This window comes from Sciurus vulgaris (genome assembly GCF_902686455.1).
Source record: "Sciurus vulgaris genome assembly, chromosome: 19".
NCBI classification, from domain to species: Eukaryota; Metazoa; Chordata; class Mammalia; order Rodentia; family Sciuridae; genus Sciurus; species Sciurus vulgaris.
In genome coordinates, this window is record NC_136480.1 from 13,762,645 (window position 1) to 13,784,974 (window position 22,330).

General features: G+C 50.3%; 1 protein-coding gene across 4 annotated transcripts in view; it reads right to left on the minus strand.

Annotated features, from left to right (window-relative positions):
- ITPR1 (inositol 1,4,5-trisphosphate receptor type 1) overlaps window positions 1-22,330 on the minus strand; it is a 314,683-nt gene that overhangs the window by 26,333 nt on the left and 266,020 nt on the right. For all 4 annotated transcript variants that reach the window (XM_079122175.1, XM_079122176.1, XM_079122174.1 and 1 more), the window contains 7 exons: window positions 17,919-18,041; window positions 12,732-12,907; window positions 8,619-8,783; window positions 4,363-4,558; window positions 2,735-2,827; window positions 1,216-1,355; window positions 628-793 (listed from right to left, as the gene is read on the minus strand). In XM_079122175.1, coding sequence (XP_078978301.1) covers window positions 628-793; window positions 1,216-1,355; window positions 2,735-2,827; window positions 4,363-4,558; window positions 8,619-8,783; window positions 12,732-12,907; window positions 17,919-18,041 — 1,059 coding nt within the window. The remainder of the gene's footprint in view (window positions 1-627; window positions 794-1,215; window positions 1,356-2,734; window positions 2,828-4,362; window positions 4,559-8,618; window positions 8,784-12,731; window positions 12,908-17,918; window positions 18,042-22,330) is intronic.

The window sequence follows — 22,330 nt, forward strand, 5'->3', positions numbered from 1 at the left end:
TTTAAGTGGGAAAAGAAAAAACAAGAATTTTTTTTTCTAAAGTCTTTTAAAAGGAAATTTAAATCTTTAAAAGGGAATGCTCATTTTTTTTTTTTTTTTTTTTTAGTACCTATACCAGGGAGAAATGTATGTATTTTATAACTATACTATGAATAATCCTGAAATGATTCTCAGTTCCTATATTTTATAGGATTAGTTTTCATTTGCATACATTTTCCGGTAGTTATACTGAAAACGGTTTCTTCAGTAGCCTGAGCACCTCTGCATGCAGCAGCCCGCTACCTGGCCTCGGCGCTAGCGCTCTCCCACCCTCAGTAACGCAGAGCAGCACACGCGACTGCACTGCCTCACTGCAGCTCAGCGACTGCACCCTGCGTCAGGGGCAGATGCTTAATCTGAGCCCAGGTCTGGGGCCTGAGCCCTGAACTTCTCCACCTAGACCTGGAGGGGATGCAAGGTCTGCGTTCTAGTTCACCTATGATGGAACGCTCCGGCAGCCCGACCACGGCAGAGCCCCACTCCCTGGGGACACAGCCAGTGTCCTGCAGAACACCGGCCCAGCCCGCCACACTCTCCACGTCCCCATCTGCATCCACCTGGCTGTCCAGAGCCCAGGAGACCACTCACCACAGATGAAGCATGTGGTCTTTAAGATCTCTTCCTTCTTCTGCTTCTCACTCCTCAAGTCAGCAAAGGTGTCAATGATGACCCCAAAAATGAGGTTCAGGACAATGATGATGACCATGAAGAAGAACAGGAGGTCATAGATCACTCTTGCAGCAAAGAGAGGTTCCTGGAGAGGAGAGACCTGGCATCAGCACTTCCCTCGCTATCCCCTGCAGGGCTTGGGGCCAGGGCCAACTGGACCAGTGTCCACTTGAGCAGAAGTTAAACTGGGCATCAAACTTTGAAACCCAGAACTGTCTCTTTTCATACCCTGGGTCTACACCGTGAATTCTCCAAGTGTTGTCTGGTACACCCAGGAGGGTCCTGGGAATGGGCTGTGGGAGGCCAGACCCAAGCCTGAAGGAGGCGACCATTCGTCCTAGGGAACGCGCAACATGGTGGCCCTGCAGGAGAGGCGGGGGAGGGGCCTTGCCTAGCTACTTCCGCACAGCTGCTCCGCCCCTCCCCGCTCTTCCTCCAGGCCTTCAGTTCACACCACCGCCTGCCCCACGCGCCCCCTGCCCTTCCTTCCCCTCGGGATCCACCTACCTCTTTGGATGGCTTCCTCAGCACGTCTCCTACTCCGCCCCCACTTCGCAGCCCGTGGCTCAGCACAGTGACGATGCACATCAGCAGCGTCTCGCACGTGTGCTCCTTATCCTGCTCCGTCTCCTCCACGGGGACCAGCTCTGTCAGCGGGGCAAGTCATGACAGTGAAAACGTGAGGGGCACGGCGGTACTGTGATTCTGAAATGACGCTTCTGAACCAGATTAAGGAATCAAGAGTCGAAGGCTTTGCAAAGGGGCCATGGCCGGTCTCACCACTTAACCCCCTGCTACCTTCTCAAGCCAGGTCAAGATGTCCTGCCTATGAACAGAGAAGTCGCTGGAGGTCTGCTGAGTTGCCTACCACTCCCAGTTACAGGCATCTTGCTGCTCAGTTGAGGGGCCTGTCACAGGACCCAGGTTGCTCACTGGCTGTTACGGTTTGGATGTGAGGCGTCCCCCAGAAGCTCAGGTGTGAGACCAAGCAAGAAGGTTCAGAGGAGAAGCAACTGGGTTATGAGAGCCTTAATCTACTCAGTGTGTCACTCCCCTGACAGGGATTAACTGGGTGGTGACTGTGGGCAGGTGGGGTGTGGCTGGAGGAGGTGGGTGCCTGGGGGTGTGCCTTCAGGGTTTCTATTTTGTCCCAGGCGAGTGGAGCAGCTCTTTCCCCTTCCTGGTGCCACCACCTGAGCAGCTTTTCCTTCGCTGTGCCCTCCCGCCATGCCCCACCTCAGTCTCAGAGCCATGGACTTGGCTGTCTGTGGACTGAGACCATGAGCAGAATAAACTTCCTGTCCTCTCCTTGTTCTTGTCAGGTCCTGTGGCCACAGTAAAACACTGGGAGCAGAGTCCAGCCAGGCTGCACAGCAGGTCCACTGGACCACTGGCTTTCCACCAGGTGCTTCCTTGGAAGATGCTGCCTGCCTCGTCCCCTTCTCCGGCTGCAGGGAGGATGGTTTTGCTAAAACATGGAGCTCATCTCCTCAGGCCCCTTTCAGCCACTCCCAGCCAGACTCCTTAGCCTGGTCCAGACCCTTCCCCGCCTGGCCCTCTGATCCTGTCACTTCTTGCTGCTCTCGTTCTGCATAATCATCTCCCCAAGTTTGCTGGATTTTATCATCAAGTCTCTCTATATGCTACTCCCTCCAGGAACACCATCCCTCCTCTGCTCAAGAGTCTCCTGTTTGAGGTGATGTCTCCCTGGTCCCGATGGTTAGTGTGGGGGCCTGTCTTCTGCATTCCATCCTGATTCCCAGCACATAGCGTGCTCTCTAGTGATCCGTTTACCTGCTCCCTCTCTAGTGATCCACTGCTGGCTCGAACAGCAGTCCCTGGAAGACAGTCGGAGCTTTCTAACATGGCTCGAACCAGGTGAGCACAGGCCTGCCTTCCTCTTTAGCTCCCTCCCACTGCCGCCGGCCTTACTTCTGAGCAGCATATTTACTGCGCTCTGCTTCCAACATCGCCTGCATCATGTAACCGTCTGAGATTCACGCGGGGCCAGGCCTCGGGGTCCTACCTTGCTTGGGTCCGGGAGAGGAACAGTTCTCCCCAGTCTCCACCCTGCAGACATCAGAGTACAGGAACTCGCCTGCCAAACGCTCGCCAGTTTCTGGGAAAGAGAAGGAAATTTTAGGATGAAAAAATCTGGCAGCATACGGTTAAAATGTTTGAAGTCCCCAGTTCACGGCTGATTAAACAATTCTCTACATAAATAACACCCTCAGTCCTGCATATAAATTCAAAGCAAGAGATGCGATTTACACTTTCATTTGGTGATCTGGATGGGAAAAAAGCCAGAAATGTCAATTCCTGTAGGCTTACTAGAAATATCGCACTTAAATAGCACCTCTCCGACTTTAAAGACAAACAGCCGAGGCTCTTAGACAAATACTACGGGATGTACAGCCTCCAGCAAGATCAGACCAAGGCTGCGGGAGAGGCCTCAGTGGGCACAAATGGTAGGCAAGGTCCAGCCCAGGTAGGTTCAGAACCCCAAGGTGGCCGACAGGAATTGCCGCTAAGTGTCAACTGGAGGCTGAGTGACATGCCAAGACAAGCTTTTGGGAGGGAGGAAGCCAGGTCACACTGGCAGGTCACAGTTCGTTCCTGTGATCAAGGAGCCTGATCCAACAACAGTCACGGTTCACTGACTAGTGGCAGCTATGTTAGGAGGGAGAAGAGAGCACTTGGGTATCACTCAGGCCTGCGAGCACTGTTCTTCACTCGCAAAACCAGAAACCTCTTCTGTTTTTGCTATACAAAAAAATAACACAAGCTCACTATAAAACCTGCATATAGTAAAAAAGCCCTGGGAAAGCCACTGCTAGTGACCCAAGGGTATATCTGTCCACATGTTAAAAGATATATAAAAATTTTTTTAACTTAAAAAAATAAAAGGCTAGGTGTGCTGGCACAGACCTATAATCCCAGTGACTCAGGAGGCTGAGGCAGGAGGATTGCAAATTCAAGGCCAGCCTCAGCAATTTAGTGAGGCTCCAAGCAACGTAGACCCTATCTCAAAATAAAAAAAATTAAAAGGGCTGGAGATGTGGCTCAGTGCAGTGATCAAGTGCCTCTGGGTTCAATCCCCAGTACCAAATAACAAAAAAACGAAAAACAAAAAACCCTACCCTCATTATTCCACAATTTCCCACAATCTTTTCGGTGGTATTTTTTCCAAGAAGCTTTTATAAAGATGGACCCTCGGTGCAGGGGACTCCACCCAATGGATGGGCCATCATCTAAGGAAACTCCCCCTCACACTGAGGTTGCTTCCAGTTTGACGCTGCAGAGAAACTTCTCCCATATTTTCACATGCACAGTCAGCAGGGTTTTTCCTTAGTCTAAATTCTCAGATTTACTAAGTCAAGAGGCTGCGCATTTCTATGCTTTTAACCTACATGCTCAAACTGCTTTATGGACAAAGATGTGCTGGTTTAAAATAGGACATTAATCAATAAATTAAGTGTAAAGCCTGACCACTCCCCCTCAGCATGTGACATACAACATCACCCTGTGAGCAAAGCTAGAGCTGAGTTCTGGCTTTACTATTCACACTGGGCATCAGGGAGACTCCTACACTGCTAACGTCACTGTTTTCTCTAGTCCGGTTATAATCAGGACACATCCTTTTGGCGGACCCACCTGGAACAGCTGTTTCATTGGGCAGTCTGTCTACTTCCAAGATAAAATCATCCTTGAAGAAAAGATAGCCCACTATGGAGAACAGGTAAACCAGGATCAGAGCCAGAACCGCAGTCAGGATGATGGACCGTCCGTTGCGGGTGACGCTCTTAATGACATTAAGCAAAGTCTCTTCTCTGTACACTAAGTCAAACAGCTTCAGAAACAAACACAGAGACAGCAGGTCAATTTTTAAGAAGCCTCTCCATACGCGACGTCAAAACCCCATGAAGAAAGCACGGCTTCCAGACCCTCCGCCCTCCTGGGCACTGAAGAGCATTTCCTTAACAGTTCACAACTTGCCTGTCTTCACAGTGAGATCTGAGATGGTAAAAATGAGGAAAATAAACGTGCAAGAGGGGTGAGGGAGCGGTGACGACTTCCAGCATACGCGGAGCAGGCTAGGGCTCCTGGGAACCCAGCACGTGCATTTCAGAGAGCAAGGGTGCACGTGTGTCCTGGACACAATCACTGCTTCTACTAGGGACCAGCCACCCTGCCAGGGGAGGCAGACATCATACAAGCTGCGCGAGCAGTGAGGACCCTGGGCTTCCGTGAGAGGCTCAGATCTTGGCTAGATACTGTCCCCATCCCCTTTGCAGACCAGAGGATGTAGTTATGAACAGTAAACAGGCAGTGTGTATCCAGGGCTCAGCACTCATGCTGAGTAAGACAATAAATGGTAATTATCAATTTCCTGAAGAAGAGACTGGGGCAAAGTCACATAATTAGCAGGTGGCAGGGGCATTCATGGTGTTGACACACCGGGAGGCCTCAGCCCTTACTGTCCTCCCCAGGGTGGGGGAGACCCCTGCAGTGCACAGTGTGTTCCCAGTCTGGGCCTGCCCTGTGCCAAGGGAGCTGCTCTTAGCAAGAAGCTGGCTTCAAGGGAAGCGCAGGATCCCTGGAGGGCTGTGTAGGTAGGGGAGGCCCAGGGCTTGATTTCCAAGAGCTGCAACCACAGCTCCATGGCGGCGGGAATTGTGGGACCAATAGGAAGAGAGCCCTCTAGGGTTATTCTCAGACTTGGAATCTAGTGGTCTTTTTGTTGTTGTTGTTGTTTTTAAAATAAATTCTGAGTTTCTCTATGTTGCCCAGGCTGGCTTCAAATTTGCAATCCTCCTGCCCCAGTCTCCTGGACAGCTGGGATTACAGGTGTGTGCCACCAGGCTCGGCTGGAACCTAGTTTTCAGTACACCCTCTGAGCTGATGTTGAAACTGCTCTCAAAGATCTGGCTTTTGCTGTAGCTGTCAGTCACCATGAAGCCATTCGGGGGAAAGGGTCTGACTCCTGGCCCTGCTTTTCATTTGTTATGAGATGTTGATCAAGCCATCTAGCTTCTCTGGACCTCAGTTTCCTCATCCGTAAAATAAGGGGACTGAACTAGCTGATCTCTGAGTCCCTTCCAATTTAGAATTTTATTTTAAGGTCATTTTCTGGTCAATTAGCTTTTCTGCTGCTCTAACACCAATCTGTGTTCTAAACACTAGTTCTGCAAAGGGGACTGGGCAAAGTAGGATCCTTCAAAAGAAACGAGGAAGATGCATTTAATCAACAGGACAGAACAAAAGGCTGCGCATTACTGTTAATGTTGGTTAAATATTTTCTAGCAGCTCAATCCACAGAGGCCAGTAAAAGCACCAGTCACACCATAACAAAAGGGACTTGTTTTCCATGGTCGAGAGTTATAGAAATTATACAGCTCCCAATCACAGAAAGGACAAGTGACTTTTCACCCTTTTCTACCTCTATAATTTCTGATTTTAAAACAGTGAACATTTACCATTTATATAAAAGAAAACCTGATTACCTCCACTCGACAAGTTACTTCTTGCTCACATTTTCAAAAATGTAATAGATGCATATTTTTTTTTTAAGAAAAATATTATACCATGATATTTTTGGCACACAGCCAATTCTTTTTGCTCAGCGGTAATGAGCATTTTCATGTCAAAAATGATCTCCTAGTATTTGGAAAAAACCCACAATCTAACCAGTACCTTTGAAGTTGTCAAGATTTTTTAAAATTGTGTGTCATCATCAATAATGTTGTATATGCCTCTATACATACTTGTTTCTTTTTGGTTCATTTCCAGAAGTGGAACTTGGGGTCACATGTTCTAACACAAGCACATTGCCTACCACCGTCCAGGCAGGCAGTATCCCTGCATACTCTCCTCCAGTGAAGAATTATATCCATGCTGCCCCCACCATCACCAGCACTGGCCACGAGGATGCTCTCTAACCTCTCCTGACAGACCCCGCAGGTGAGAGCTGGGGTCATGTGGTCCTTTCCGCCAGCATGCCTTGGTTTAGCAGTGAAGACGCACGCTTCCTGCATTCAACGCCTGTCTGGACTGCTTCTCTGGCTAACTGCCTACCTACAAACCTGCGCATTTCTTCTCCGAGGTTAATGTTTTTTTCTACCGACCCAGTTTGAATGGCATCTTGAGGTCAAGTCCAGCCAGTCTCTAGACCAACCCAAATTACATTTTTCTAAAGGTGAACTGAGCTCAGGCAAAACTGTCCCAAGCTCTGAGTTTCTCTGTATCTTTCTGTGACAGGTGAGGGATTTGATAACCTGAATGCAAAATGGAACATGAAATTCCAGTTTCACAGAGGCGGGGACCTTTTGGCATGCTCCAAATGAAAGGGGGATAGACTTGGGATCCACGGTGTTGAGGTACCACCCTGCGTCTGCCACTGACTGGGTGACTTGGGGCAAAATCCATCTGATCTTGTCAGGCCGCAGTTTCTTTGCTTCCATAGTTTTTAATTGGTGCATTCTGGTTTTATATACTAGTGGGATTTGTTGTTATCTATCCACACATGCACACGATATTATGCTATGATTTGGCCAATATCAGTCCCCAGAATTTCCTAAAGGGGAATCTCTTGCATCTTGCAGAAAACTCCTTAGCAGGGACATGAGAGACTACCAGTTGGGCTTTGCCACCAGGTGGGAGACGGCGGGAGACGGGGAAGTGGATTAGCGGACGTGGGTCTCCTTGACACACCAGCCGAAACTCCCTCCAGGGACTTTGTTGCAGGATACAAAAAGGCTCAGAAATAGACACAGGGCTCTAAAGATTTTTGATACAAAGTGACTAAAACAAACCACAAGAGCAAGAAAAAGTGCAGCCTGAGAGCTCCTTGCCCAAAACCTCAATGCACAGCCAGACCCATTTTAAAATGAGAAAAAAAGGATCCAGTCCATTTAGCCCACCTATACCCACCACTAACAGAGCAAGCTAATCCTGGCGAATTCCTCACAGGAAGGGGACAGAGCAGAACAGAGCCACCTGTGGCTAACGACCTGGGGCTGTGCTATTTGAGGGCATGGACATGGACGGCAGCAAGTAATCCCTGCCACGGTCCCATGAGACATGTGGTTCTCACACCTAGGTGGGGAAACCGAGGGACAGAGCCACAAAGTAACCAGCCCAGAAGCCACACGGGCTGCAGAGCTTCCCTTTGTGCCCTCTGTAACCGTCCAGCCCTGCTGTTAGTCAATACTGAGGATTTGATGATTTTTATACATGTTAATATTTTTGGTGTGCTTATAATATAAATTTACAGTTTCTGTCATGTGACATAGGTCCAAGGAGACAGTTCTCTTGTGCAACTCTACAGGTCTAGGTTACTTTTATCTATAGGACAGGAAGCAGTTACGTGATCTGTAATTTAAAAACCTGCTCAGAAGAAAGGACACAGAACCAACGCGTGTCATAGACCTTAACCGTGGGGCTCATTTGGAGCAAAAAGACTTCTACCGAAAAGGTCTCCCAGGACTTGGAAAGTAAGTCCTTTAAATGATGTGCCATAATATGTGGACTCCTACCTTACGGTCACTGCATGTGTTCACTGGGAAATGGATCCCCCAGAGACTGATCAGGACCAGCTCATGAACATTCTCCTTGGTAGGTGCTGGCTCAGTCTGAGAAATCAAGGTGCATGTAGAGGGGACAGTTCCTGAACCAGGCCCTAAGACTTATCTTTGCTGCGAGGTGACAGGTGTGCTGTGCATAGGGCGCAGTGTGACTCTGCACCCCTCTGCACAGGGTTCCTGTGTCTTTTTCGCCTCACATTCCCCAAAGGCTGGGCCCAGACAGGCCTCCACCTTGCTGGACCAGGCACATCAGTCTCCATTACAAGGAAGGGTCTCTGATGAGAGGGGACATAGGACATGTAAAACATTTCAACACCTGGTACTCACCAGCAAACTGTAGAAGAACTCATGGACGAACAGCCCCATGGCGCAGATCAACAGATACAGCAAGTGATACAGGAACTCGACATCCAGAACCATGGCTCGGTAGCCTCTGGTGAACGTCCCACAGTTGCCCACGAAGCTCATTAGGAAGATGATTTTATTGCAGACCTAAGAACAAGGACAGAAGAGTCAGATGGTACAGACTGTGCCCAAGTGTGTGCGTGAGCTCAGGAGATTCTCACACAAATGCAGTTAGGTTCCACCCCGACAAGGACTTGCTTTTGTGCAAAGTGCCCATTGTACCCGCCAAGAACTGTTTTGTAGCTCCAAGTTACTTCATGACTTTGTTTTTCAGGCATATTACTAATTGCATGGTAGTGAAGCGTTTTCATGTGCAATGGTAATCAAGTAGCGTTTGTATATGGCAAAAACAAAATTAGCACATACTGAGATTATGATTTTCAAAATGAGATATGAATCATTTCTAACATTCTTATGTGAGTTAGTCAAACAGAAGTCACCTTTACCCACGAACTCTGTGATCAGCACGATTAGAAGTGTTTTCTGAATTTGTTACATTCTAGGCATCATAGGGTTGCAATTTAATGAGAAGCAGGCAATTCTTGTCTTTCACTGCTTCTAAATTTACATGGAAAATGAGAATTTTCTTGGGAAAGCAAATAAGAAATGTCAAGATGAGTTCAGTTTCCCTGCCCTTTCTTCTGGGAATCACTTCTAATTTCCCTTGGGAGCCATCCCTTTCCAGGAATCAGTTCTTGAGGTCTGGGTGGGGCTCCATCCTGACCAATCACAACACTTGAAACTTCTGGGATTGTTCTACTGCATTGTTCAGAACAGGCACGTGACCAAATGGAGCCAATGAAATCCACTGAGTCCTTCCTGGGGATGGTAGTACAAGACAGTTTTGTTCTTTCCCCTTGACCTTGACAGGATATAACCCCTGAAGCTGCTGGCATCCTCTTGCCGTACCACAGATCCAGAGAGCACAACCAGTACAGAGGACACAGAGCTGGGAGATGGGACAGAGGAACAGGCCCCAATGCCACTGACCTCCCGTAATCAGCTATGTCTGAAGCCCAGCTCTTGATTTTTTTGGTCAAAATGAGCCAATCTGTTATCTCCTTTGCTTAGGCCGCACAGATTTTCTGGTACCTGTAACTGAAGGAGTCCTAACTGATCTGCCCTATGAAACAGCTCCCCCTGTGCTAGAAACCCCACTACTAGGCCATCGCCCAACATGTTGGTAGAAGAACTTGCATTGGAGGAGGCTGGACAGAAAGCACTTTGGACACACTCAGTAAAGCCACCTTCTGCTGCTTCAGCTCCCTTGGCCTCAGTCTGGCAGGTCAGTGTAACTGAGCCTCTCGGCAGCTAGACAAGCAGCCCCCAAACAGAGCTCCTGGCTTTCTCGGGCTCCGAAGTGCCATCTGCCTGATTTCCCCAATATTCTAACCTTTGCTGGTGAGGGTCTTTCCTGCGGTGGGCACGCACTGCCGACTCTGGATGATCCATACTTAAGGGGTTTTAGGGAGGGTTCGAGGAGGTAGGGAGGGGCCGTGACACCGGTTAGTATCACTGGATGCGCTGTGGCAGGAGAGCAACCCGTTTCCTCGCATCTGCTCGATCCTTTCATCACTTGTGTTGCCACCCAGCAAATCCCTCCTATGCATGTGTGGTCTCGGAGCTGCCCCCACTCCCTGCTGGCTCTGCCTGGCTGGTCCTCTGCTTGGCTTCCTGCTCCAGCCTGCTGCAGAAGCAGCCCTCGCCCAGGCTCCCCTGCATCTTCCCCTGTGGCTCTGCACAGCACAGCAGGGCTCAAGCTCAACACCCCGTTCTTCTCACGGCGACGGGGCTCAGCCTTCATGCCACCACCGGCCTCCTCCGCTGTTCCTTCCCCGTCTACACCCATCCTTCCTTCTCCCATTGGAGGCGGGTCTCTCATCTCTAAACAGTACAGCTGTCCGGCCCTTTTCCTCTCTGGCAAACAGTGTCACACATGGTGATTAACTGCCTAATCTGAATCTTGCCCACGAGTGCTTTATGTTAAGGAAGTGGTAACCATGGAATGACCACAGTCCGGGAAGACAGCCTCGCAGACGCGAGTTCCTTTCCACCCTCCACCCGCCGTCCCGTATTTCCTTCGCCCATGCTTCCTCTTCCTCTTCCTCCCCTCCCCCGCATGCTCTCTGCCACTCTGGCCAGGCATTCCCAAATGCAAGAGTTGACATTAATAGCTCCTCTTGTCACCTCGAGCCCAGTAAGTCACCAATCTGATAAGCTTCAGCCCTGGAGACCCAGTCTCTCCATGACTTCAGTTCAGTAGGCAGTGTTCTTTCCCAGGCAGCCTCTACTGGCGCCCCACGCGTCTCCGTCATCACCCGACAGAGGCAGCAACGCCTTCGTGGTCTGAGGAAGAGGACCCAGCGGCTCTGCTGCTGCGCTGCCAGCTGGGACCGCTGCCTTCCCACTGGTGACTCCTGTACACTATGACCCAGACTCAGGCTGCCACACCTGATCAAATCACCCCAGGGCCTCCCTGCCTCCCGTCCCTTCCACTGGAGGCCACACACCAACGCCGTTTTCGGAAGAAAACCTTCGCATGACCAGCGGCTGGGTTCAGAAACACTGCCGGCACCTCCCACCAGTAGGAACTGTGTACAAAACCAGTCCCAAGTAATGCTGAAAGCGACAACAAGCAAAGGCAAACGCTCGGGAAACGCAAGTATGCGAGTCCCCTTTCCTGCAGGCTCAAGGGCCACACAAAGTCTCATGATCAAAAACGTCCTCCAGTCGTGTTTGATTTCTCCCAGTGACTTGACCGTTGCTTTTTAGACCGAACATTTACCAAGTTGGGACATGCTGTGGAAACGTGGGCCTGGGGTGAAGTCTGGAACTTCTTCCTAAAGGTGACTTGTGCAGGATCGGTTCCAACCACCAATGCGGCCTGTCTCCCTGTGGTTTCTGGCTCACCGCCAGGCGTTTGCGTGGCTCTGCTCTGGCCCACGAGGCCCACCACAGCCAATGCCCTTCCCGGGCCCTGTTCCCCGCCATCTCCTTTTCCCTTCCAGACACGACTCTGACCCTGCCTCCTCCCGCTAGCCGTATCTCTTCAACATGGCCTCCCCTGCTGAGTCCTTGCAGCCTCTGCCATTGGAACACCCCTTGGGGACCTAATCACTGTATCCCCTTATTTTGCAATACCACCTGCATTTTTGTACGGGAGCCTCAGCTTCCTTATATACTCAGGGTACAAAACTCTGGAAGGTACTTTCAGATCCCCACAGCACCTCACATGGCCACATTTTGTCCTTCTCCTACCAGGAACCCTGTCCCCTGCATGGCCTGACGTCGGCTACCTCCGCTTCCCGAGTCCTCCTGTAGAGGCCCTTGACCTCTCCTTCAGTTCCTAAAGCAGCATCCACAAGGCACCACAGAGAGTGACTGTCCCGACTCTCTTCTTGCCTCTCCAGCTGCTGCCCCTGCGTCTGGACACTCCCTCTTACCTCTCCCTCTCTTCTACGTGGCCCCTGCCAGAAACCGTGCGGTGTTAGGATCTGCTCCTCAGGCTTCCTGGCAAACCTTTGGCCAGCCTGGCAAAACTACCTGAAAGCTCAACGTGTCTCGGTCTTTCGCCTCACTCCTGAGAGGGACATGCCCCCAAAACGAGACTGTCGGTGCCTGACTGACGGCCGGGGCTCGCCTGGCCCTAAGGAGGCCAGGAGGGAGATGTGCAGCCAGCAGTCTCTCCCGCCGCTGTTTTAGTTTTGACATGGGATTGAGCCTGGAGGCGTTTTACTACTAAGCCACATCCCCAATCCCCCCGCCCCACCTATTTTTTTGTTTTCATATTTTTGAGACAGGGTCTTGCCAAGTTGCTGAGGCTGGTTTCAAACTCAAGATCCTCCTGCCTCAGCCTCCGGAGTCACTGGGATGTCAGGTGAGCACCACGTGCCTGCTCCTTCGGCTCTTGTGACAGCTGACAGAAGCAGTTTCCTTTTTGCCCCGGATCGGAAGCACCGGCTAAGATGCCAGGCACCCAGACGGAAGGCGTTTACCCACCGACGGAAGAGCAGCAACGGGGCCGCTCGTACTCACGTTGAAAGCTCCCAGCAGAAACAACGTGGGTTGCAGCCCGACCGAAAATATCAATCGGAGAATCGTAGAAGCGATGAGGGCCCGGATGCCGTGGGGCTTGGGGAGCGCGATGACGATGGCCAGGGAGATGAGCATCGCTGTCCACAGGAGGCCCGACCAGTGTGGCTCCAGTGTTCCTGGGGAGGCAGAGCAGGGCTCTCGGTCAGTGCCCCAGGGAACCGGCGCTGCTCAAGGGGCTCTCCTTAGGTTCTCCTCAGTCCGCCACCCGGCCCCGTCCATCCCACTGTCACCTCGGATTCTCTGCAGCAGACACAGGAGGTACAGCTGTGTCTTCAGACTTGCGAGGCCTCACCACGCAGGCCTTGCTCCTGCCCGGGGAGTCTCCCCTTCCCGTGCCTGGCAGGGTCAGCCTAGAGGCTACCTCTTCTGGAAGACTCCCCCACCCCTTCCTCCTTGCCAGACTGACCTGCCGGGCGTTCCCTCCAGCTCCGTGTCCCCCCACACCCTGCTCATCCCCGGAGACACTGCTTTCTAACGGTCAGTCTGTGTTTCTCTCACTCTCCAGACGCCAGATTCCCCGAGGGATGTGCCGGTGCCAGGAGGCCCTCACCGAAGGCTTGTTCGGTAACTCCAGCTCACACATGGGTCACAACCCACTCTCGGGGAACACCAAGGGGGGCCTGAACTTACTTCCTATTACAAGTGAAGCAGAGGACAACTGCAGGTCCCCTGCCTGAATCAGACTTCTTCAAGGGAAAGAGGAAGACCGTTTCCGTATCATGAGCATCATCCTACAATTAGATTATCCCTGTAGTCAAAGAGCTTCTACCACTTTTTGTCATCTCTTGCTATTGCAAGTTCTATTTAGAGTGTCCCACGAGATGGCTCGGTTATATAACACGAGCCGATGTGGCTAAAAATACGGTTCTGTAAAACACTCATTAAAAAAAATAAAACACCCCTATTGCAAATGCTGTCACATCTTGAGTCTCCTTTGGATGTAAACAAGCAGCAATACACGATTAAGGCCACTTATATAAAGGGGTTTCACGTCTTCAGGACGGCTGGGACTGCGGCACCGTCCAGGGGCAGGCCAGTACACGGGCTCCGGCTCCTCCTCCAGCTGCCGGCCACGCTCTGCACCGAGGCCACGTCTGAATGGCTGCGCTTTCCTCTAACAACTGCTGTCCCAGACCCTGCCACTTACCTCCCCCCTTGACATCCTTCAAAAGGAAGAGCTAATTAGAAACAGGCACAAAGAGGCACAGACGCTCCAGAAATTCAAAAAGTGGACATCAGAGCCATGGTGTCACTTTGTGCACATGTAACAATTGCTGGGCATCACGTTAGCCCCTTTGTGTTGGCCACCATCGAATCTGTCCTCTCCACTAGCCTGTGAGGTTGCTACTGGCATGGGGGCATAGTGCTGGGGATGGAACCTAGGGCCTTGCACACACTATTCAAGAGCTCCCCTTCGAGCCACATCTCCAGCCCTCCACTTTACTTGGAAGGAAACGGAATCTTACATATTGTGCCCAAGGTGACAGAGCAAATGGCTAGAGTTTACATCCTCTAAAGTTGATGGTCTATAACCACCATTTAAAAATAATCTATCCACACCAGGTGCAGTGACACATGCCTGTAATCCCAGCAACTCGGGAGGCTGAGGCAGGAGGATTGCAAGTTTAAGGCCAGCCTCAGCAACTTAGTGAGGCCCTAAGCAACTTAGCAAGATCCCGTCTCAAAATTAAAAAAAATTAAAAGGGTTGGGGTTATGGCTCAGTGGTAAAGTGCCCCTGGGTTCAATCCCCAGTGTCAAAAGAAAAAAAAAAAATCACCTAATTTAAACGTTGGATTTGGTGAATTTTGGCAGTGTATCCAGCCATGCAGTCACCAGTTGAAACTGTCCACACAATCGAGATACAGAACATCCTCCCCCTAACGTTTCTTTGTACTTCTCTCCTTTCCATGCTTTGCCCCACACCCACCCCCAGGTTCTCACTGATCTGCTTCTGCTATGATATCCTTGCATTTTCTAGAATTTCATAAAAATGGAAAAAAAGCATTCACCTGGTAGTCTTATGCATCTGAATTCTTGGACCTATCAAGCTTTTTTGATTCAGCCAGGTTTTTGTACTGATATTTCATAATTTTTGTTGCTGAGTAATATTCCATAGAATGATACACTATAACTTATCTATCCATCTGACAATGAAAAGGGTATCTGGGTTCTTTCCAGTTTGGAGCTATTATGAATAATGCAAATCTTGGAGTGGACATGTTTTTATTTCTCTTGGACTGAGGTGTGGAAGGAGAATGTCAGGTCTGAAGTGTATGTGTGACTTTCTAAGACACTATCACACTGCTTTCCACTCACACGGCACATGAGTGGTCCCATATCATCACTAGTACTTGGTATGGTTGGTCTTTTTAGTTCAATCATTCTAGCAGTTTTGCAGTGATATGTCATCGTGGTTTTAATTTGCATTTCCCTGACAACTAGTGATGATGAACATCTTTTCATGTGCTTATTTGTAAGTGTGTGTGTTGATATTATTAATTTTTGCAGTGCTGACGATCAAGCCCAGGGCCCTGAGCATGGCTAGGGAAGAGTCCTGCCACTGAGCTACACCCTCTGTCCTATATACCTTCTCTTGTGAACTGTCTGATCAAATACTTTGCCCATTATTATAAATGGGCAGTCTTTATATTAGTAAGTTTTAAGAATTCTTCCTATGTTGTAGATATAAGTCTCTTCTTAGATACATGTTTTCTAAGTATTTTCTCCCACTGACTGGCTTGCCTGTTTAAGTGTGTAAACACCATTTAAAACTGACTCTTGATAACTCAGTTTAATAGATGCAGCCATGTATGCAGATCCTGAAGAGGTCAATGTAAAAACCTATCTCCCCACTCTAAAATCTGTGTTAAAAAAGAGTGCTGGATTCCAAAAAGCAACTCTAGAAAGACATCTTTGAGACAGCTGGAGAAATCTGAATTTGGACAGACTATTACAGGATTTACTGTTAGTTCTGTTAGATATGGTAATGACATGGTGATTATACAGATTTTAAAATATGCTTATAAGTTAGAGAGGCACACTGAAATATTTATGGTCAAAACAACAAGATGTCTAAACTTCTTTAAAATGTTTCAGAAAATATAGCAGGGGGATAGATGAAACAAGACTGGCAAAATGTTTATTTCTTAAGCGGGGCTGATAGGTACATGTGGGTCATTATGCTGTGCTTTCTACTCATTTGTGTATTAGAAACTTTCCATAGTGAAAAGTTTAAAAAGTACCACTGCATCTGCTAATCATGATGGCACGCTCAGAGAGTCAGGAAGTAATCTGAACCTGCCCAGGTGTCATGCTTTTTAAAGACTCAGTGACTCACCAATTCTGAACTGAAAGGGGCTGGAGGGGGCTGGGAGGATGACACTTTTGAAAAGGAGCTTTTAAGGCCACTGCTGTTCTTGGCAGCCAGGTCTTAGGAGCCACAGAACCACGTGTGCACACACTATAAGGTCATTATACACAACCAAGAGGGACATTTGGGAAATTCTGTTTTCAGGATGCAAAAAAAAAATCCTTGTGTGTGTGTGTGTGTGTGTGTGTGTGTGTGTGTATTTTGTGGCATTAGGGATGAGACCACGGCCTTGTGCGTGTTAGGCACGTGCTCTACCACTGAGCTACATCCCCATCCCCTGACAAATATGGCTCTCAAAAAAAGTTTTTGGGTCAATGAACCAGATCTTATTTCTAGTCAGGGTGAATACAACCCTGCTCCTGGCAAGCTTAGCAAATGCCTCAACATGAGCTACAAAAGGGAAAAAAAAAAAAATCTCTCTGAGGGCGAACTGATGTGCTTTAGGTGACTTCAGTCACCAATGGTGGAATGATAGAAGGGGCTGCCTTAGGTCACACTGACCTCCCTTCCCTCCCAGGAGATCTGGTCCTGCTGTCCTACATGCTCACCCCATGGAATCCCAAAGCCCACGTTTTCCAAGCAGGAGGCCTTGGCTCCTCTGGGTCTGGGCGAGTGGATGCCAACCCGGGGGGGCACCACTTTAGAGTTAGAAGGACCCTCAGCAATGAGCTCGCCCAGTGGGTCTCAAACTTGACGGGAAAGAAGCAGGAGGCCCCAGGGAGCCTGACTAGGCTGTGACTCTTTCCCCTGAACTCTGCAGGAATTTCAGCAGCCACTCCTGAGTCTCACAAGCTCTAGCAGTAACGCAGAGATGCGCCAGGAGAAAACGCAGCGGCCTGCCCCGGGGTGGAGAGGCAGAGCCAGGCCCGGGCCGTAAGCCTCCGACTTCTAAGTCTAGGAACCCCACCGTAGAAAGCCTAACACTAAAAGGTGGGGCCTGTCAACCCGTTGTCCCCAGATGCTGGCCTGAATGCTGCCACAGATGACCAAAGAAGAAACTGGTCAAGGTGAGCAACAAAAATCTCTTTGAAACATTTTTTTTTTTTTTTTTTTAATGAAGGGTAAATGCAAACACAAAGCAGTGGCTGGATAACTGTTTTGACGAGCAGGAGCCCGTGTCTGTCAGGGCCACTGGGGTCCTCCACTGAACCCTCTCCTGTTCACACCCCTGCTGCCTGGCAGCTTGGTAAGGCAGGCACCGCTCAGGAAAAACCCGCAGCCCTGTGTCCCTGTCAGATCCTTCCAAACACGGGTGTTCATGCTTCCTGACATAGCCTTTAAGAGAAAAATGCTGCCAGGCACAGTGGCCACGCCTGGAAGCCCAGCAACGTGGGAGGCTGAAGCAGGAGGATCGCAAGTTAGAGGCCAATCTCTGCACCTTAGCGAGACCATGTCTCAAAATAATAAATAAAAAGGGCTGGGGATGTGGCTCCATGGTAGAGTGCCCCTGGGTTCAATCCTCAGTACCAAAAAACAAGACATAATACAACCAAAAAATGGGGTTAAGATGATAGTTCAGGTAGTTCAGGTTTAAAAGCTCCTTCACTTGCTTTTCTGGTGTGTGTATACATAAAGAGAGAGAGAGAGAATATTTAAATTATTCTGTTAGACTCAAAACCAAGAGCTCCCATCTCATCTCCCTGAAAACGGGGCCCTGGGGTCCTGGACGTGGCAGGAATGCTCCCGGACAGTACTTAGGTGAGGCTGGAGCTGTCGGTGCAGCTAGCCCTTTCCTCGAATCCGAAGCTATCGGTACCTCCTCGCACTCCTTTGAACGGGTAGAAGAAGGCCACCAGCAGGTTCATCAGGACGGCCAGGTTGAAGGAGATGCTGCTCCAGAAGGACATGTTGCGGGCACACCAGTAGAGCACGGGCTGGGCTGCGGAGAGAGGCGCGCTCAGAGCCGGTCCGGCCCTCCTCCCGCCCCGCCCCACCCCTCAGGCCCACTGTGCTCCTGCTTCTGGCCTCCACGGTCAACGCGGCCAGTGTTTCAGAGCTGGCACGCGGTGACTTCAGATTGGCTCATTTCTGCGTGGAGAACTCTCTGGAACAGAAGATCTATTGGGGGAACTGAAGTAGGGAGGAGAGTTGAAACATCTAAAAGGCCTGTGTGCCCAGTTGACAGCACCAGTCACGGGCACCGGGGTCATCCAGAGGGCAGGCACGGAGGCCCTGCTTCCCCTCGGGCTGCCGGGACCCAATGAGATGCCCAGGGACCCGAGAATTCAGTGAGGTTTCTAGAAAGGTCAGGGAGACACAGAACTCAGAGTTGCCCGCTTGGGCCTCAGACTAGGACGGGTCCCATCTCCACAGTCCCCCTGGCTCCGAATGCTCCACTATCTCGCTGGCGTCCCAAAGCAGGGCGATAATCCCTTCCCCAACATCGAGTCACCTGCCAATTCCCTGGGCTGGGGAAGCAGGAGCACAGGGGGCCGACTGGGAGGTCAGCTCGGAGTCCATGCTCCCAGCGGCCCCAGGAGAGGAAGGATGTGGCACCATGTGTCACATGGCGTCACTGCCTTCTCCATCCACTGTGGCCAGGTGACACCACCAGGCCGGACATTCCACCTCAGAACAACAAGGCTGTGGCCATGCTTGTGGCTCCCAGGCACCTTTTCCATGGGTGCCTTACGCTCCATGATGCTCAGAAGACGCGGTAGGACTGATTTCAGTGCAGCACCAGAGGCTGTGTCCAAAAGACAGGCTCATCCGACATCAGCCCCCCAGAGACAATGGAGGATGTGGGAATGGGTCCCTAGCGTGCTTCTTCCTCCCCTTTTCTTCCCCAGTGAAGTCATCCTCTAACTTTAGGACAGCTGCCAATGACAAATCCACTGGCCCTATAATGACACTTGAAGCTGCCAAGCCTTTGGAAGCTTCCATTCAAAACTAAGTTGTGGTACAACTAAACAGATCCCTGGGTGTTTAATAATTGCTCATATCATGTTTGTACGTGGTAAGAGGCACTCTTTCCTAACTGCACAGCTGCAGAGTGGCAAGCCATTGATCAATTAAGAGCCCTCGTTTTAGAAATGAGGGAAACTGAGGCCCAGCAGTGCGTGGAAGCGAGGCAATCCCATTGCCCAGGGCAGCGAGGCTCCGGGGTCAGGGACGGGGATAAAGGTAAATGGCCTGTGTGACCACTTCAGAGAAACTGACCAGGGTCCGGCCAGTCACTGGGAAATAACTCATCTTCTTGATGAAGCAAACGTGGGATGAGAAATCGTCTGCTCTGGAAACAAGAGCAACTGTGCTGCTTCTGGGGCAGATGCCCCTTTCTGATCTGGAGACATATACTCCAGAATGGGAGAGAAGAGGTGAATGGCGAGGAGGTGCTGAAGCTATGGCAAGGGCACCAAGAGAGTCACCGCACCCTCTCCCCAGTCCTGGACGCCCAGGATGGTCAGAGAGCACCTGTGATATGTCCACGGCAGGATACTTCAGCACGGCCTCAAGAAACGCGCAGTTCACAAGCCTATCTTACTGTTTTAGTTGTCAACGGACATTCATATGCAGTGCTGAGAATCAAACCCAGTGCCTCACGTAGGCTAGGCAAGCGCTCTACTGCTGAGCCACGACCCAGCTCATACAGCGTATTTTTACAGAGCTAACCTTCTACTTAAATTGTACTACCATTTTGAATCTGAACAAACATTCAGTCCTTTAAATCAAGTGGTATTTATCCAAGAGCAAGAAGGTGCCTGGAGACCCACCTTGACGTGCCATGTCTCTCACTTCCTGGGGCACGTGGGACAATATCCCATCCGCCTTTCTGGACTCGTCTCCCTCTTCCCTTCCCTGTCCACTCTGCCTTTGCATCCCAGCCTGGTGACGGTTTTCCCTGCACACGTGCTGGTGCCTTGGGCTCCTTGCACTCTTTGTGAGGATCTAAACACATGTCCGCAAAGTCTCTGATGCTCGTCCTTTCAAGAGGGGCAGCTAAGCCCCCTCCTCCTGAGTGTGCGTGGGACCAGCAACTCGCTTCTGATAAACGAACGCAGCACACCTGCTGGCACCTGCCTTCCGAGGGCAGTTACCAGGGTTCCTCCGAGCTCTCTGGACTCAGTCACTGGCTCTGCTGTGTCGTGAGGACCTGCAGCAGATTCCCACAGAGGTCCACGTGGAGAGGAACCGAGGCCTCTGTTAACAGCCCCCTGGACCAGCTAACAAGTGGATCTCCCCATCCAGGCACGTGCACAGGGGATGGTGGCCCTGGCTGGCATCTCAGCTGAAACTCTGAGCCGGAACCACCCCCTAAGCCACTCCCAAATTCCTGACCCCAGGAAGCTGTGAGAAAATCGATTATTTACTTTTTTAAGCCACTAAAATTTGGGGGTAATTTGTTACCCTAAATGTGCCCATCCTAATCTTCAGAGCCTGCGACTGCGTTACCTTAAATGACAAAAAGGATTTATAAGTCCTTAAGAGTCAAAGATGGAAGCAGGAGACTCAGAGTCGAAGCAATGCAGCAGTAGAAGGGTTCCATGGACACTGTGGACTTTGAAGGAGGGAGAGGACAAGAGCCAAGGAATGCAGGCAGTCACAGCCCTACCAACAACTTGATTTCAGTCTGCTGAGAACCTTCTCAGACTTCTGACCCCTGGACTTCATTTATGTTGTTGTAAGCATCAAAGTTTGTGGTCACTTGTTACAGCAGCAAGGAGAGACTGATACATCTCCCCTCTACAGGCTCTCGAGCTGTGGCCAAGTCCCTCCTAGCCATCTAGATGCTACTGAGGTCCCGCCTTTCCTCCTAAGTCTTCCTTTCCCATGTTCACACAGCCTGCCACTGCTTGATTATAGGCCTGGTCATAATCAGGCTGGCACAGCAGCTGCCTGTGGGGGCTGGGTTGTGGCTCAGGGGTAGAGCACTCACCTAGCATGCATGAGGCACTGGGTTCCATCCTCAGCACCACATAAAAATAAATAAATAAATAAAATAAAGGTATTGTGTCCAGCTACAACTAAAAAGAAAATTAAAAAAAATATATATGCCTGTGTTGTCTGCCCCCTTCCAGTGACAAGTTTCCACAGGAAGCAGTCATGGCCCTTGCATGCAGAGTTCCCCACTGTAACTTGCAGCTTGTTTTCTACGTACTAGGGGTTAAAAGTTGCCTGGATCAATATCCTGCCATGTTATAGCCAAACAGTGGAGTGCCACCACCCCAGATGGGCACCATGATTTAATCGACTATAGCCAGGACACCTTTGGGTAACACTCTTTCCCAGCTGTTTGCTTAAAGGCCTGGGCTTTGCTGAGTGACCTGGATTCCACATCCATGTGTACAAGCAGAGTTTCCCAGCTCTGTGCCCATCAGAACTACAATCGTGAGGGCAGAGGCGGCAGCATGTGCAAGTCTATCTCAGCTTCCTCTTCCGGTTTTCACAGCTCAGTCTCTGCTTCCCCAGGGCCGTGACCTTCCGGAGCGGATGTCAGAAGGGGATGTCAGAGATAGGATGCAGGTGTGAGAAGGGCATGCGTGCAGCACGTGCTGGTGGGCACAGCAGAGAACTGGAGTTCTGGGGGGCAGAGAGGCTGGAAGTCTCAGCTCTTGCAGAAAAAACACCAGGCAACATTGGCAGCCCAGTTTCAGCTTCAGATGTTCCAAAGCACAGGTGACCCTCAGTGGAAGGTAAGCAGACCCCCGTGGGAAGCCAGCCCCTCGGAAGGGAGAACGCGCTTCCACTTTACTGCACTTCTAATGAGCGCAGCTCTCCTCCCTAGCTATGCAAATCATGTGCAATTCAGTTATTATTTTCCACTTCTCTCTTACCAGCGGATAGCTCTGAAGCCAATTAAAAGCTTTCAGTTGACAACTATACTTGTGTTTAAGCTTCACAGAAACAAAAACTGTTTTCCAAAAACAGAAAGACTGAAAGAAGGGAAGGCGTGAGCTACAATGTGATAGGAATCTGCCATGGCCATTCTGGAATGAAAGGAATCCAAGAGGCCATCCTAGCCCCCACCTTCTGGGTGAGGGTCTGGGAGCAGTTAGGTCACCTACTGGGGCCACAGAACTGGCAGGCGGCAGAGGTAGAATGGAACTGACTCCTTGGAGCCGAGGCCCCCCTATAACCCCCAGCTGGAGACACCAATCCAGAAAGAGCGGTATGAGGAGACCCCTTAACAGAAATGGAGAAGAGGTCTTTGTTGGTTCATAGGATTTT